The following is an 18,578-nucleotide window of genomic DNA, read 5'->3' on the forward strand; positions in this document are numbered from 1 at the left end:
TATGATGCTGCTTGGCCTGCTGTGTTCATTCAGCTCTACACCTTGTTATCTTTGAATAAAGATCTGTCTGCTTACCATCAAAATATGTTAGTAACAAACAAAAATATTGACAGCAGTCTCATGCACTTTATCATGATTTAACAATAATTTCACACCTCTGGAGTAGGAGGGAAGTGAATTCAGGCCTCCTGGCTTAGAGATAAAGGACACTACCGTTTCACCACAAGAGCTCTCCTTAATGTGGTTTAATTTAATTGTCCATGTAGCCATAAATTAGTATTAATTGTTGATTAGCTTTAGCTGTAGATTAGCTTTCTTGTTGACTGATCAAGCACGATAGGCCTCATCATTATGATGTTTCCCACTACTGTTGAGCATGTTGCATTAATGATAATGGCTTAATGGTCAATCACCATTAGGGATTGATTAACTCCATGGGTTGATTTATTTAAAAACAAAATAAAACACATTATAAGTTCTGAAGCAGGTGTTACAGCAAACTGTGTGATGTCTGTGTGTGCACAGCTTATAAACCCAAAGTAGACTGTCTGGCACTGTTACAATGTTATATACGCACAGCACACAAAGTCCTTTAAAGGTGAATTCTCTTAAAGGCAAGGTGTACACATAACATCCTGTTCTGTCCTTTTATTGATCCTGTAATATCACATATTTGCCTGCATTGAAATCTACAGTTCTGCAAACTCATTTAATCTATCAATATCTCTTTATAATTTTATGCTTCTGTCTATTTGCTTACCATGCTGCCAGTCTTTGTGTTACCAGATAATTAGGATATGTGGCTTTCTAGTTTGCTCAAATACAACCAAATCCTGATGGATTGATCAGGGATAGCCGGCATATATCTGGGGGATCTGCTCACAAATTTGTGTTAAACATCCCTTCAAGTTGGAAAAAGAGACTCCTATATAATGTGATTTGCCTACAAATGGACTCTATGTCAAAATAAAAAGCAAATGAAAACGCAGTAAAACAGTAAATGTGTGATATCTATTTTTCACTTTCTCCACAACTGTCAGTTGCCTGCCCTTGCAGAATTGGAAAATGTCAGGAATTAACTGCAGAAAAACTCGGTAAACCTTTCTGCGTGGTGTGCAGTCTTTGGATAAGTAGGATTCTATTCACCATGTTGTCAATGAAATGAAACAATGAAGTTCTGAAGAAGGGTCCTGACCTGAAATGTCAACTTTCCTGCTCCTCTGATGCTGTCTGTGTTCCTCCAGCTCCACATTGTGTTACCTATAATTCAATGGGTTGGCACTCATTGGGCTCGTCAGGATGATTCACCTCCATGACTGAAGATTGTACAGTTATACCTACAGTTGCCTTATCTGTCAGTTCTGTTGTGTAAACCACCTCAATGTAAGTTCCCATGTTTGTGTCTGATGGAACTTCTATGCCTGCCTCCTGCAGGTGAGTGAAAAGAGCCTTGTCAATGAGTTGCTTGGCCTCACTCTTGTCCTCGCTACCTTATGCAATTTTAGCTCATTGAGCCAGGTGTGGCAGAAGCAGTTGGCAATTGTGGCTTTTGTCACCATCTTCCGCACCTTCTTTATCATGAACATAGCCTCGCAAACATTTGTATTGTATTGTAATCCTGTTTCTTACTAATGGTTTCAATAACTTGAAAGATCAGCTGCCATTGGCAATTACTTTTCAGGTTCCTAATCTGTCCAAATCCATTGGTTGGTGGTTGGTCATGGTGTTGGGAGACAAGACTTTGATATTGTTGAGTCCAAGAATGTCAGGCCATGTGGACAGTTGTTTGTACTGAAGATAATTAAGCTTGCTTTGATATATTTCGTCCACTTTCCTGATACATGCCTCACAAATACTGGAGGTCGTCCACATGGGTTTTTAAGCCTCATTCTGCTTGAGTAGGGTCTTCACATTCACAAAGAAGCATAGTGGCTTCTTGGATTTTCCTCATAAGCTGCAGGAGCTTTTCAGTGCAATGCATGTTGGCACAGACTGTAGCAGTTACATGTTCCTTACTTTGATTGCTATCATTACATGTTTCATTTCTAATCATAAAAGAATGATTTAGCAAAAGATGCTGAAACAGTCCAGTTTCATTCACAATTGCAATGTCGCTCGTTCCCTTCAGGAGCTAGCTAACCATTTTGGAACCAAGCATCTGTCATTGCTGCTGCACCCACTACACCCTCACAGCTTACTGTACAGAAGGTGAAGCCATATGTTGTCTTGAATTGGTCCAATCAGCCATTAACACAAGTGAATTCCTTGTGGTCGCACTTTGTCAGGATGGCCACCCTTTCTTGTAGGAATGGACTTAAGATGGATACATTCTCTGCATGGGTTGCTTTGAACCATGTTAATAGAGTCTATTCAAAGTTGGGATAGGCAGCTGTTCATACCTTCTTGCTTGCTGAAGAGAATGCCGATCTGCCAGATTGTTCAAAGATGATTACCTTGTGTTTCAGAATGGTTGACAGATGTAATAGTAGAATGTCCCACTCCTTTGCTGCATCCACTTTTCCTTTCATATATTGGCTTTCCACTTGCTATATCAACTTCGCCTTCTCACCGATTGACAACACTTTTAACTTTCTCACAGCTTTAGCCGTCCTCACAGTCTTTGAACATCCCTTCACAGAAAGATCTTAATGTCAAATGATGATTTGCAGAGATCTATGATTTCACGCTCTTTTGTCCCCTAATTCTGCTCTGTTTGGTCATATGTCAAGCTTTCACAAGTTCAACTAATCTGGATTTATCATTTTGGTATTATGGCTTCTTATGGCTTCACTTGGATTTGCTGCCATGGCTGGATGATGGTTTTGAACTGACTGGAGTTTTGGTTTATCTGAATTTGACCTGTCATGATTTCACTGTACACGCGAATTGTTGGGGTCCCAACATCCTTGTGGAACACCACCACTTGCATGTTCCCTATTAGAATATCGGATCATTAGCTCCATTCTGTCTCCTCTTGCTTAACTAACTTCTAACTGGGTCAACACTTCTCCTTCAACTCTACAAGCTTCAACTTATACGTTTTCTGCCATCTCATCCAAAGATTTACCTTATCCAGTAGTTTAATCACCTCTTCCACAAATTTATTCAGCTTCATCAGCTTATGATCTACTGTTTACAGAATCGTGTTAGTTCTCATCAACTGGAAATTATGAAGGTATTCATCTTTAATTATGCTTATAACAATTTTCGAAAGGGTGATCGGTTAATAGACTTATAATACCTTGGTTTTCCTCTGTCATCTTTCTGATATAACCTGCCATCCTATCCACTTACCTCACCGACTTAATATCTCCACCTACCTACCCTGGCATCTTATCCATTCACTCATACACCCTTTCACTTATTCTCACTGATATTTAAACTTACTTTATCACAACCAATGTCATAAAAAGGGGATGTGCCCTGTCTTCTGCTGACTCTACTGTGATCCATTAGAGCTCACCATGGATGCTGCACTCCACATTTCTGGAGGAGCCGGGTTGGGAAGACCAAGAAATGTGGAGTGCAGCATCCATGGTGAGCATGGTGTAGTCTTGGAGAACATTTCAAGCAGAGCATCAATCCGTTAATGATTGCCATTCTTTAGAAGATCCAGACCAATATTGTTCAGTGCAGTTCTAGTTAGATAACCTCCTCTGCATCATTCCAATGACAATCTTCTAACAGACATATAGATTTAATATCAAGGTATACCTAAAATAATTAGTATACTAGTAATATTTCAGTATATAGGATAATGAATAACTTTTTTTCATGTTGTTAAAATAAAAATTTGATGTAGGGAGAAAACATGGCAGTTGTGTGCTAAAATTATCACTGACAGGAGTTTAACTTTCATGGTACAATATGAATTAGTAGCATATAATAAAAGATTATTCCACAGACCTATTTATCACTAAGCATATGGCTGTTTGGAAGTACATTTTTGTACATTACTAAAGTAATGATCATTTGTATGAAAATTGGCAGCAAGGCTGGGAGCTAATTTCCCAATAGTATGTGCTTGTAGCTAAATTATAAGATTCAATCTGCACTGATCACAATTGTATTACATTATTAAAAGATCAGGCTTGTTTACTTTTATTGGGTGTTAAAGGAAGCAAAGTTATAGATATTATAATAAATTATTCCAGGTTTTTTTTGTGTCTTATTCAGGGGTCACAACTGTATTGACTATGACAACACTGAGCATCAGTGCCAGGAACTCACTCCCCAAAGTTGCATACGCAACTGCTATGGATTGGTTCATCGCCGTTTGTTATGCTTTCGTGTTTTCAGCACTTATTGAATTTGCCACAGTGAACTACTTCACAAAGAGGAGTTGGGCTTGGGATGGAAAAAGCTTAGTTCCTGAAAAGGTAAAATGAGCTTTTGTATTTTTATTTAATTAATATAAACCAGATTCTTGAGATGCTTTCTTGTAAAATGTATGATGGCCAAACATTATTTTGAGAAATCTTTTCATGCAGCAGAAAAGTTAAAAGTTCAGGCTGAGTGCTGAAATGAGACTTGAATGCTGGAGAAAATTAAATAGTCCAGTGACCTTTCCGTATATTTTGTGCAGTGTCATTGAATTAATGGAACTTCTTATTTTAACATGACCGAGATTAAAAGGGATTTTGTATTCTACTTGGAAAGAAAATGAACATAATAGGGAGACAAAGATTAAATTGAGTGCTGCATTGATGCATTGAGTCATGGCATAGTTAAAAGTGGATATATTTTTGAAATTACCACATTTGACAATTTATTGATCCGAGCTAGATCACCCAAAGAAATCTCATAAGCAAAACTGATGGGGAGAGGGGAAAAGAAATCCAGGCTAAATTAATTTGATTTGCTATTGCCTGATTTCTAGCAGTTGGCCGCAGAACAGCATGTCCTGAGCTTTATGTTTGCTCTTGCAATTGTGGTTAGGTGTGATTGCAACAGAAGGAAAAATATGTGGGATAGGTACTTGTTAATACTTGCTGTAGAATTTTGTCAACTCCTTGGGTAGCTGGCAATACCTTGAGTGAAACCTCACAAAACATTTACTCATTCCCCCTAAAAAAAATGTAAAAATCTTGTTCGTACCCTTTTAAATTGTCTAATAGTTTGTATTCTGTCATTTGACCATACAAAAAGATATGTATAGTTAGAAAAGGATGACTGATGTTTTTAAGTGGGTAGACACTATGTACTTGTCAGGGAGTTTTTATGTTCTCTTAAAGCAGCCATTTGACATATTATAGCAATGTACTGAATCAGATTCAAACTAAGCAGTTGTGTGATCAATTTCCTAATTATTTTGACACTAAAACTTCACGATTATGTTATCTATTGAATGGCTTCATACAAAAAGATCCCACTGGAGACTCTGAGATTTACACAAACAAAGAAAACTATTTATGATGTTACAAACAGCACTCACAACCCAATTCATTCAGATGGGTAATTTTTACCGTGCCTGTGGGTGTTTATATAACCCATCTTATTTTTGTTTGCAATTATTAACTTCTTCTTTTGTTTATTCAGGCAATGTGGATATTGCTGGCAATATTTATTGCACATCCCTAATTGTGATTAAAGAAGCGATACTGCGCCAGCTTCTTGAGCTAGTGTCGTTCATTTGGTGAAAATGTTCAACGGTGGTTTTTGGTAACATAAGGTGGTGACATTTCCATACACCTATTGCCCTTACCTTTCTAGGTTTTGAAACTGTAGAAACTTTTCCAATTTGTTGCAGTGCATCTCATAAATAGTAATATTGATCTGTCATATTTTTGCACTCTTCTGACAAGATTTGGAGGTAGAAGAGAGGCTTTGGGAGTGACGGAATAAAATATTCTTTAACCTGCTTTCATGGTAACATTAATTGACCTCCAACAACATATTCATCTTCCTTTGTGCTAGGCTTGACTCCAGGCAATGAAAGGTTTTCCGTCAATCTTCATTGACATTAGCTTTACTAAACTTCCTTGGTGCCACCCTTGGTTTGCTTTCATAGCATGGGCAAAAACCTTCAACTCACCTCTTGGGTCTTGCTATTTTTTTCCATCTTTGGACCAAGATTATAATAGTTTCTGCAGCCAAATAAACTTCACGTACCTAACCTAAACATTAGTTTGTAGGCTAGTGATGAACACCACTTGATATCATTGTCATCATCCATCATTTTGTAGATGACTGAGAGTAGACTGATGCAGTGGTATATTGCCTGAATTGAATTTGTCCTGGTTTTTGAGGACAGGACTACCTGGACAATACTTTATATTTGATCAAGAAAGTGTTAATACTGCGCTGGAGAAACTTGAGAAGGGATTATCAGTCAATGATTTCAGTAGAAATTTGGGTGGGCATATTGTTGGACAGTCAATTCACTACTAGCGATTTTATGTCTCTGAAGTTGGCCCCATTGTTGGTAGATAAAAATTGCTGAATTGCACATTGGTTAGAAAAGACCATGCAATTAAAGCAAAGAACTGCAAAATCTTTACAACTGAGACACTTACGACCCAACATAGAATGCTGATCGCAGTATTAATTACAAAGTAAAGGAAAGAAGTTTGGAGAGCAGTTGGAGAAAAAGCTAAGAGAAATAGAAGCGACAACAGAAAGGTTGAACACCAATTGAATTCAATGGAGAGTTGAATAGGAAAACTTGTGAGGAAGTGTGTGAAAAATTGTTTGGGAGAGGAATAACAAAAAAAAAGTAGGTTGGTGTTGAAATGAAAATACAGAATGTGCAGTCAAATAAAAGAAGAAAGTGTTGAAGTGAACACGCTAGGGTTCAAGAAGGTAAACATCAGTGCGACCAGGGCAAAAGGGATGCAATGAAAGTGATTGTTAGAAAAGGATCCCTGATCATGGAAGAAATATACGTAAGTCTGATTTGGAACAAAGCAAAAATGTATCTTCAGTACAGCAGCTACTAGAGATAGATTAGCAAAATGGGTGTGAAATACATGTGCAATCAAGGATGCAGGTCAAGTGATCTTTGTCAAAGGGGATAAAATCAGAGAGAAGTGGGGCCAATACTTAGCCCTTTTTATGAATTAAGAAAACCTGACACAAAGATGGAATAGCTAGGTATAAATCAAGGAATATTTGGTGGCATCGATCTGGAAGGAATCAGAACACTGAAAGGAATGTAAAACGACAAAAGCAGCAAGATCAGAGGCAATATCATTAGAAGTATGGACCTACATTCAGTGCATACATGGTCCAGATCCTGAACAAGTTTTCTCAAATGTTTCATGATAAGAGAGAGAATTCCACAAGCGTGAAAGCAATCAAAGAGACATTCAGAATTGCAAAATGTATTGAGGAAGCAGACTCCTACTGCATTCCAGTTCAATCTTTTTTTAGCTATGTCCTGTGAGGTGTCCACTGTCTTCACTGACCCCTGACGTGCTGAATTTGTCCTTTCTTGCTACTCCAGACATCCATCTTGGTAATAGGAGAGAGGCATGAACTAGATATTCAGAACAGTCGTGGAAAACAATGAAGGTCAATTCGGATTCACGGCCAGAAGAAGCACAAATAATGCCATTTCAATAGAGAGACAAGTGATGGAGAAATATTGAGAAGGTCAAATGCAATTATGAAGTTTGAATTCATTGTTCTAGAGTAGGCTTCTGTCTAGGTGCCTAGGGAGAAAGTCTGATGATGTTAGAATTCATGAAGTCCCTAATAGGTACATATGACTGTTATGTACAAGGGATATTTATCAGACAGGAGAAGGAAATATGGGAGAGAGTGGGAATTTCTAAATCAAAGATGGATTATAACACTTGGATGTTGCTGTCCAACATTATGTAGAGCTGATGGAGCCAGTTCCATGATATAATTGACCATGTGGGTCATGACTGACAAAGCAGAGACTGTAACATATATCATACTGAACCTGAGTTTTTGAGGGCTTTGGAAACAAAGGCATACCGCATGACATCCAAGACGTTTTGCTGAACCTATTAAATATTTTTACCCAATCGTGACTGTGGTTCCCGATTCTGTGCAATATGTACAGAGTTCTTAACAACTCCTTAATGAGCTTAAGGGGCCATTAATTGGTGAGAACTGCATTTCTCTGCACTTTCCATATGTCAGCTGTTGAAAATTCAAAACTCTGTCGACCACTCACACCAGGTCACAACTCTGCAGATCATTAAATATAAATTCAACCCTGTTTTATCTCAAACAAATGGCTTTTTCTGATGCCTAAAACTGATTTTATTCTTAAGATGATTCTATAAATCAAGAATTTCAAGAACGTTTGTCCTTGATGTTGAAATGATTTTGACACATTTCCTATATCCATAATGGTTCTGCTTCTTGCACACACCACTTAAATGATCTAATGCCTGAATTACTTATTTGAGATACACTTAGAGTCATAGAGATGTACAGCACGAAAACAGACCCTTCGGTCTATCTTGTCCACGCCAACCAGATATCCTAAATTAATCTACTCCCATTTGCCAGCATTTGACCCATATCTCTCTCAAGCCTTCCCATTCATATACCTATTCAGTTGCCTTTTAAATGTTGTAATTGTACCAGCCTCCACCACTTCCTTTGGCAGTTCATTCCATATATGCACCACCCTCTACGTGAAAATGTTGCCCCTCAGGTTCCTTTCAAATCCTTCCCCTCTCACCTTAAGCCTATGCCCCCTAGTTTTGGACTTCCCTACTCTGGGAAGAAGACCTTGACTGTTCACCCTAGCCATGCCCTTCATGATTTTCTAAACTTATATAAGGTTATCCCTTAGCCTTCAACACTCCAGGAAAAATAGCCCCAGCCTATTCAGCCTCACCCTATAACTCAAGCCTTCCAACCCTGGCAACATCTTTTGTAAGTCTTTTCTGAACCCTTTCAAATTTATTGACATCTTTCCTATAGAAGGGGGACCAGAATAAAACACAGTATTCCAAAAGTGGCCTAACTAATGTTCTGTTAACTGCAACACGACCTCCCAATTCCTATACTCAATGCACTGACCAATAAAGTCAAGCATACCAAATGCCTTCTTTGCTATCCTGTCTCCCTGCGACTCCACTTTCAAGGAACAATGAACCTGCACACCCAGGTCTTCGTTCGGCAACATGCGCCAGGTCAGGGAGGATCTTATAGAAACATACAAAATTATGAAGAATATTAAGAGAGAAGCAGGAAGGATGTTTCCACTGGCGGGTGAAACTATAACAACAGGGCATGGCCTCAAAATTGGGGGATGCAGATTTTGGACTGAATTGAAGACTAACTTCACACAGAGGGTTGTGAATCTGTAGAATTCCCTGCCCAGTGAAGCAGTTGAGGCTTCATCATTGAATGTTTTTAAAGCTAAGATGGACAATTTTTTGAACAGTAAAGGAATTAAGCGTTATGGTGAGATGGTGAGTAAGTTGAGCTGAGGCCATGAAAAGATTAGCCATGATCTTAGTGAATGGCAGAGCATGCTCAAAGGGCCGGATGGCTTACTCCTGCTCCTCGTTCTTATGTTGTTACCATTAAGTTATAAGTTTTGCCATGATTTGCCTGACCAAAATGCAGCACCTTACATTTATCTAGATTAAACTCCATCTGCCAGTCCTTGGCCCATCAGCCCATCTGATCGAGGTCCCATTGTACTCTGAGGTAACCACCTTCGCTGTCCACTACACCTCCAATTTTGATGTCATCTGCAAACTTACGAACGATACCTCCTATATTCACATCCAAATCATTGATGTAAATTACAAAAAGCAGTGGGCCCAGTACCAATCCTTGCAGCATACTGGTGGTCACAGGCCTCCAGTCCGAAAAGCAACCCTCCAACACCACCCTCTGGCTCCTACCTTTGAGCCAATTTTGTATCCAAATGCCTAGGTTTCTCTGTATCCCATATGTTTTAACGTTGTTAACTAGTCCACCATGCAGAACCTTGTCAAATGCCTTACTGAAGTCCATATAGACAAAGTCCACCACTCTACCTTCATTAATCCTCTTTATCACTTCTTCAGATCTTCAGAAAACTCAGTCCAATTGGTGAGATATGATTTCCCATGTACAAAGCCATATTCACTATCCCTAATCAGTTTTTGCCTTTCCAAATACATGTAAATCCTTTCACTCAAAATTCCCTCCTACAACTTGTCCACCACTAATGTCTGTACAGGTGTATAGTTCCCTGGCTTTTCCTTGTCACCTTTCTTAAATAATGGCACCGTGTAAGCCAACCTCCAGTCTTCTGGCACCTTACCCGTGGCTATTGATAATACAAATATCTCAGCAAGGGGCCCAGCAATTACTTCCCTAGTTTCCTGCAAGGTTCTAGGAGGCTAAAATGTAGGCCCTTGAGGGTAGTAGTATTTGGATTACTCCCGGTGCCACATGCTAGTGATAGTAGAAATGGAAAGATAGGGCAAATGAACGTATGGCTGATGTTAGACTGATGTTCATTACCTTTTCTCTATCCACAAGACTGCGACTAAGGACAATTGGAAAAAATACAGCATAATCTGTGGAACATATAGGAAAAATTGAGTTGTTTATGTGTAGTGCTTTTGTTCGTGATAACATTGATATACCTTTTCCTCAAAACTATTTCTTGGAAAAATGTTTTGAATTTTGTTTCACAGAGAAAGGAAAAGGACCGAGAGGCTCTATTGAAGAAAAACAACACCTACACAGCAACATCAGCGAACTTTGCACCAAACATTGCAAAGGATGCAGGCTTGGCAACTATTGCAAAGAGTGCTGGTGCCGAATCAAAAGAACCCAAACCAGAACAAAAGCCTCCAGAACCGAAGAAAACTTTCAACAGTGTCAGTAAAATTGACAGACTGGCCAGAATAGCATTTCCATTAATGTTTGGGATTTTCAACTTGGTTTATTGGGCTACTTATTTGAATAGAGAGTTAGTTATCAAAGGTGATGACGAGCATGACTAGGAAGCATAGAAAAAAAGCTTAGATTTCAAAATAATTTCATTTGCTGGAAAATTACATCAAACTTCTAACAGATTATAGCTCCCCATTCAATTTGTTGCATATTTTCTTTCTCTTTCTCCCTTTCTGATACAAAATCCTAATATCTATCTGACAACTTGAAAGAAAACTCTCAAGTTCTCTCTCTGTCTAAGTGTATAAAGCATTATTACATTGGTGGTAAGACCAGTCTAGTTCTGTGATCCTAGCTGACTGAACAGAATTATTACTGATTATCTATTCTCATTTTACAGCAACTTTCCTTAAGCAGCATGTCCATGACAGAAGAAATTTGGATTAAACTATTGTCACAGCAGGGTTTATGTATAATAGTGAAATAGTCTTAATCATCTCTTAACCAGAAATAGTGAGAAGCTTGTTTCTGTAGTTAGGTAAAGTACATGATCATCATTGGCTGCAGACTATATGGATTATTTTTGTTTACTTTCAGGATCTTTTGGGGGAAAAGTTTTCAAATGTAGAAATTTATACTGTGTAGGTTGTATATGGCTTAGCTATATTTCCTTTCAAATTATACAAACCATCTATTTATAACAGTACATGAGTAAAACATAGTTTTGAATACAATTAATTTTTATGCATCAAACTTTACTCTAAGGTGGCAATAGATATTAAAATAGCCAATGAGGCTTGTGACCTAAACAGTTCCTTATTGAATAATAAGACCATAATATAAGGAGTGTGTGGTGTCAACTGGTACATAATAATTTCTTGCCTGGATAAGTGAAGTGCACTTTTCAAATTAATTTATGAAATCTCCTCCCTCTTCCTTCCAAAAACTGTAAAATTAGCTACACATATACTTGCTTTAAATGACAAGGGCATTTCGATTTGCATTACATAAAAGCCTGGAAAATCCTAAATATCCTATGATTTAAGTGGTATATGGATGTGATACCAAAAACCTTTAACTTCTGTTTCAGAGATATCAGTAAAGTTAGTTCATTCCATTTTTTGAGCTGGGGAAGATACCAGCGAAAACCACTGAAAAAGCCTGCATTGGAAAGGGTTAAAAAGAATCATGCAAGCATTCTTTTGAAAACTGGAAATTCACAAAACGAAGAGGTCACAAAATTGACTTATTTTGTCAATTACCAATTATTAAATATGATAATGTTATTTTAATGTCTTGTTTATTTTGCCCTCGTTAGTTTCAAACTACAAAAATAGAATAACAGGGAATAGCACAGCACTCCAAATGGTCTTCCTGCCAAAGCTTATTAATGTTTTCTTGCGCAAAACATCTTCTTGTTCATGTTTGAATGAACTGATTTTCATGACTTTCAGGTGACAAAGTGCTTATGGTAATTAAATTAAAGCACAAAGTGCTGAAAATACCTGGCGTTACTGACAGAATTTGTGGAGAACTACTACTAATGTTTTGTGTCAAATATGACTCATATTTGATTAAAAGTATTAACTATACTTCTGTTTCCATTGATGCTGCTCAACTTACTGGGTATTTCCAGAACTTTCTGCTTTAATTTCAGATTTCCAGCATCCTCCAGATTTTGCTTGTATGGTTGTACGTTTTTTTATGGGAGGAGAATCTTACAGTTTTGCCCATCAGAGTTATTTGTGTTGCTAAGGAAACAGAATGACATCCTTGAATCCTTCTCGCGTGACTGTTTGTTTGGCAATGTTTTACAACAGAGATATTCATAATGGTGCTAGACACCAACACAAAAATAAAAAAAAACTGGCTTTTCTAAATCGAAAAGATAAGACTTTGCAAAACCCTTTTCACTGCTGTTGGCAACATTGCACTATATGGACCTCTCATTCAGCTTTGATGTGTAAATCCTAACCACTCTAATTCATATCAACAATTTGAACTAATTAAAGCAATGAAATTTGAAAAAAAAAGAGTCAAATCCCAGTTCAATGGGAAATCCAGGGACATAGATGAGGCAAGGAAGGAAATGATAATGTTCTGAGCAGGTTGTAGGGATGTTCTAAATGAAGTATGATATCATTTTTCATTCATGTTCTGTTGTTTTTGTTTTCATCATATCCATATTCCTACCATATGTCTCCACACCCCCCCCCCCCCCCCCCCCCCAACCATCAAAATCAAGATATCACATCATGTGTACGTTCTCTGCTCTGCCATCAACAGTAATGAGACATTTTGACCATGTGTTTCTGTCAACCTTCTGGCACTCATCTGAGGAGTTATCACATGGAGCCATATGGCTAAATCTATCATGCAATGATATGCGTTGGGCTCTCACTAAAGTTACGTGTAGACTGCTGGGGATGGGCCACATGCTGATGAAACGCTTCAATTTTCAATCAATTACAAACTAATTTAATGTGCATTATGGTCAATGTTCTAGGAACCATCAGATTTAAGAAACAAAATTCCAATATTTTCAAATATGGATTGGTCCATCCATATTTGATCAATCAGGACAACTGAAGTTAAAACTTGAGATATTCATCATATGATCTGAAATATAAATAATTGAGAACTTCTAACAAAGTATACCAGGCCTGAAAACTTTGAGGTGATATTCTTCTTTTTCAAAGTGTTACCGAGATTTAACTTCTGTTTTCTACAAATTGCATTCTTCCTGTCTTATGAATATGCTGAGAGGACTGCAACTGACATTAAGTAATACAAATGTATTTAAGATAGTGTTTGATCAGTGCAGAGGGAAGCTCAATTCTCAATGAAATCACTGTAGGACACAATCATACATCAGATAATAAGTTAGCTTTTTAATATTAGTTTTATGAGCTGCACAACATTTCAATTTTATGAAATTGCTATTGAAATTTGATAAGCAATTAATCAATACAATTATTCAAAAACATCTTCAAAAAATAGTGCCGAAGAATTTTCTTTTTGCTTTGTTCTCTGTGAAACTACATTCTGCTCACTAATCTTCATCTTTGTTCAATCCACAAACCTCATTGGCAAAATCTTGTTCAAATCTTGAATGTGTTGGTTGTACAAGGGTTTTAAAAAAAAAATCAATGCTGGATCCCCATCTATCAACCTGAGCTGAAAAGAACTTGTTGAATTCGTTTCCACAAATTTACTCATTCTTTAATATCCAATTAATGTTACTGGAGTGATTCATTTTGGAGAGTACATTCGACTAAAAAAAACTGTGGTGTTGTGCAAAATTTCTTATATCAAAAAGACCAAGCAATGAAACAATTGAAAAATAAATGGCACAAATAAGTAGTATGTACTGTACACACTGACATATGTTATAGTGATTTTTTTTTAAATAAAACTGTGAAATAATTCTGACCTCTTCCATTCAATTCAAGGAAGATAAGGAAAATATGTTCTAATGAATTGACCCAACATTTCTAAATAATCCAAAGAAGCTTTTTATACATATTGGTATTCCTGAGTTTTGGCACCAAACTTCGAGACAGCCTGAGTAACAGAGTTTTGTGCAGTGATCAGTTTGATTAATTCCAGTGCCACTTTTTGTAGGAAGGATAATGCCGTTCCAAGTAATCCGAATCGATAATGCCAGTGCAGCAAAATTTATAGACATGTTATGCGAGATCAGCTTAAAATGTCAGTTTGCAGGCAGTTTTTGAACAGTTCATTCTAAAGCTTAAAATACTAGTAGCTCTGTCAGACTGAAAGGCACCAGTAGTTGTAAAGGCATTTCTTTTTATGACAATTAACAATTTTGGTGCAATTTAGTAATGCATACTTCCCCTTTAATTAAGTCCAGTTTGTAAATATATTATCCAAATATTTATTTACAAACAATATACTTATGTAGTTGAAAAGCGCAGTGTTGAAGGAGGACTTGGAAGTATAACAGTGTTACCTTAACAAAGTCAAGCTGACAAAACCCCTCATCTTCATAACTGCCTTATATTTTAGCAATATTGCTGTAAGAAAAATATACTTCAGATGTAAGGGCTTCTAGTTTCTGTGGAAATATAACTTTAAATAACCTGTGTAGATAAAACTGTATAGAATTTTATTTTATTTGGGGGAGGGTGGGGGCTGCTCCTTCACCTTTCTTGTAAATGCTTCAGATGTTTTTTGTTGTCTGTTTCAAAAGTTTCTATTTATTGTAGAAAGTCTCATCTTAAAAGAATGCTGTCGTTTTGAACCACTGCTTATCTAAATGTTACTCCCTATATCTTCATGCGTCTTTGCACATTGTTGTGAATAATCTAATGAAATTAGTCAGCTTTTTTTGCTATGCAATAACTGCTTTGTATCACTTCTTTGTTCTCAATTTATAGATGTAAATGTGAATTGATAAATAATGTATAGAGTAAAATACACTTTACCAAATTGAAGTATCCTAACTGAGCTTTTATAAAGAGCTTTGCAGAGTCAGATAACCAGGGGGTTTTGTCAAATTACAAAAAATCCCAAACTTCTAAATTCTATTTGAAACAGCCTGGTAGGTGCATGTTGGAGTGTTAAAGGTTTAGGAAGTGACTATAATAGTTTCTATTTGTTGTAATAAAGACTGGCTAATTTGGAAGTTTTGAATTGCAATCTCAATCACTCATTGATCATTTTTTGCCGACTATTTTACATAGTAATTTTGGGACATAGTGAGGGACAGAAAATATCTTGTGAATTCAAATTTATTCAGAAAGCTTGGATTTTTTAACAAAACAATTGGACAGAACCCCCTGTTTTCTGAAATCATTTTGTCTTCCTTGCTGAATACAATTATTATATTGGAAGGCTGCTAATTACTGTTGGACTGATGGCAAGTACTCAGCTAAAGCATCAAATGATGTTCATACATTTGTCTAATGGTGAGTGATATAATGTACCCAGATGCAATAAATCCCATTAAGGCTGTGGTATTCCTCTTTGACCTGCTCAGGCTTCACTTTAGAATTGCTATGAACTGTTTTTATTCTTAAATAAATCTTTTCTCTACCCAAACAAATTTACTTGAAATTTGCTGTCTCTGACCATATTGCTTTCACTCTGTTTGTCTATGGTTTGTACCAAAAGTAATGCTTTTGCCAGGACTCTCAGGTTTAGAAGGAGACAAAATATATAAAGATGTTTCTAAGAAAGGCAAGAAAGACTAAGCCATCAAGCTGTCCCGTGCGCATTACCAGTAATTACATGATCATTCATTACTTTTTTTCATAATTGCCTTGTTTGGTCAAAAGGAAAATACTGCAACTTTAAATTCCTGAAAAGATTGTATTAGGGTCTGATGCGAGAGATAAGATATTTTGTTGGATTATAGAGTTTATCACAAGTTCTTGAATATATTTCAGTCTCTTATAATTGCTACTAAACTAGTTGATGATAATAAACTTAAATTATTGGTCAACTTCTGAGTCATTGTATCAGCAGCAGCATCCTTCAGTTTTAGATGGATTTGCTATAATATATAAACCATTCCATTTCAAAAAAATAAGTTGACAATTACTTCTGAAATAAACTTTCAATAATGGCATAAACATGTTTCTTCCTGCAATACAAATACCACTGCCCATAAATGATATGAAGTGCACTAGCTGCTTTTTTTTACAGATATCCTCTATTGGCATAAAAACAGAATAAATCTTCTAAACCCCATCCAACTAATACTAGCCTTCGCTTTGTGTTGATGTTTTAGTCACAAGACTAATAAAGAGTGATGTACTCAAGTATTTAATTGATAATGGATGTTGCAATTGGACACAGCTAAAGACAGAGGCAATTAAATTGTACTCCATGATTATATAGAAAAGGAAGTTCATGCAGTATTATACTTCTGAATGTTGAGGACATTTGGTAAAATTGTATGTTATTAACCTTTTTGACTTCTACAGATCAATGATAAGGGGACATTGGGAACTTAGAATCTAAATGTAGATATCAACAGTAAACAGGATTCAGAACATCAATGATGATTTCAAACCTTCAAGCTCTAGACTTATATAGAAAATAATGTGAAGCTAAGCCTGGCTTTACTGTCTAAATGAGGCTTTGAGAACCACGATGTGGGTATGACCAGGACAGGATAACGTGCTGTGTTGGTAATGGCAAAATAATGATGCTATTAGGATTAATGTTATTTTGCTGAATTACCAGGAAGTAACAATGAAATATGTGGTATTGTATAGCAGACAGCACATGTCCTGTGGAAGATATAGTCATACTACAGACTTTTCTTTTCCCATCTGATTTGAAATCTTAAGCACAGAACATCATGAAGAGGCTGACGGAAACTCACAAGGATAGTAAGGTGGATTATCTCCAGGAACACTAGAAATTTGAACTGAATATTTTACAAGTATGTGCTTGGAAAAGTTTTGCGAAACCTGTTTGGCTGAATGTTTCCAAAAACTGGCTAAGTATCAATTTCGGGTAGTTTCATGGAGAATGTCTTGCTGTCAGCTCTAGCAAGTTATTTCAGGCAATTCTTTGCCGATAACCTCATTAAGTATATGCCAAGTTTCTACAGCACAGCTGGTGCACTATCTTGCAGTCAACAGTACTAGAAGCTTCCACCACTGCTGGCACCATCTGGGATTCTGGTCTTTTGGTGCCGTACTTCTTTCGCAACGGTGCAAACTAGGGGCTGCCATTCAGAGTGTATTACTGCACTATTCTAAAGGACATGTCTGTAAAGGCAAGTTGGTACCCTGTTTTGCCAACAGAGACCCAGAGGTACTGATGAATGAGTTGGTGGAGAGGACGACTCTCCTCTTTCCTCAGGATAACTACAAGAGACCATGATAGCAGACCTTGCCAACTTGGTCTGCAATTGCCAACCAGGTCAGTACAGTGTCAATGGTCTGGAGGAATGCCCAACAATGCAGAAAGATGGTTAATGACTTCTGCACTGCACAAGGGTGATGCCAGCATCATCCTTCTGCTTCCTAACTCTAACTCTGAGATTGCATCCACTTTCCACCAAGGTTCCACGTTGTACTAATTTCACAATCTCATGAACTATTTTCCCTTACCCCCATCCCCAGATTAATCTGTGCTCCCTATGCACACACCTGGGACATCTCAGCAGTTTCCCCCCACCATCACTAATAGTTTCTTGTCCCCGCCGCTTTCATCTCACTCAATCTCTCCCTTTGTCTCATTCCAGGAGAAAATGGCCTACGATTGGGAGGAAGTAACCAAGACAGGGTCCCTGAAATTTGTCCCCTCCCCCACTATGAGGAAATAACCTTGCCCTAGCAGGAGAGGACCAAAAACAACAAATGTGGTGATGCTGAGACCTCCATTTCCCAGCAGCTGAGATTCATTATCAAGTGCTGCATTGCTCTCCCATTATCAACACTACAAATATAGTCTTACCATGACCAAGCTTCTATCCTTATTTCACAAGTCATTACCCCTCATCTGCAGACAGAGCAGCATTCACACAGGCTCTGCCTGTGGGTATCTAATGTGGAACAGACATCTTATGGTCCTTGTTGGCCCTTGAGGGAGAAAATCTTGCATTACAGACATCATGGGCCATCATTACATAGCATTCTGACTGTCATCTCTAAATGGAATGCAGCACCACTGCCCCTCACTCATGGAGATGAGTGACTGAGGGTCTCCTGCATTTTCACCTCAACAGAAAGGCATTTTTGACTGGAATATCCAGATCGCAAGGCTATTCC

The 18,578-nt window shown here is 37.4% G+C and overlaps 1 protein-coding gene across 2 annotated transcripts in view; it reads left to right on the forward strand.

Moving 5' to 3' along the window:
* LOC109933300 (gamma-aminobutyric acid receptor subunit alpha-1-like) overlaps nucleotides 1-10,970 on the forward strand; it is a 48,189-nt gene extending 37,219 nt beyond the window's left edge. For both annotated transcript variants that reach the window (XM_020532274.2, XM_048603697.1), the window contains exons 8-9: nucleotides 4,177-4,379; nucleotides 10,626-10,970. In XM_020532274.2, coding sequence (XP_020387863.1) covers nucleotides 4,177-4,379; nucleotides 10,626-10,937 — 515 coding nt within the window. In that variant the 3' untranslated portion in view covers nucleotides 10,938-10,970. The remainder of the gene's footprint in view (nucleotides 1-4,176; nucleotides 4,380-10,625) is intronic.
* The last annotated feature ends 7,608 nt before the right edge of the window (nucleotides 10,971-18,578 follow it).

Source organism: Rhincodon typus, chromosome 12 (assembly GCF_021869965.1).
Source record: "Rhincodon typus isolate 14 chromosome 12, sRhiTyp1.1, whole genome shotgun sequence".
NCBI classification, from domain to species: domain Eukaryota; kingdom Metazoa; phylum Chordata; class Chondrichthyes; order Orectolobiformes; family Rhincodontidae; genus Rhincodon; species Rhincodon typus.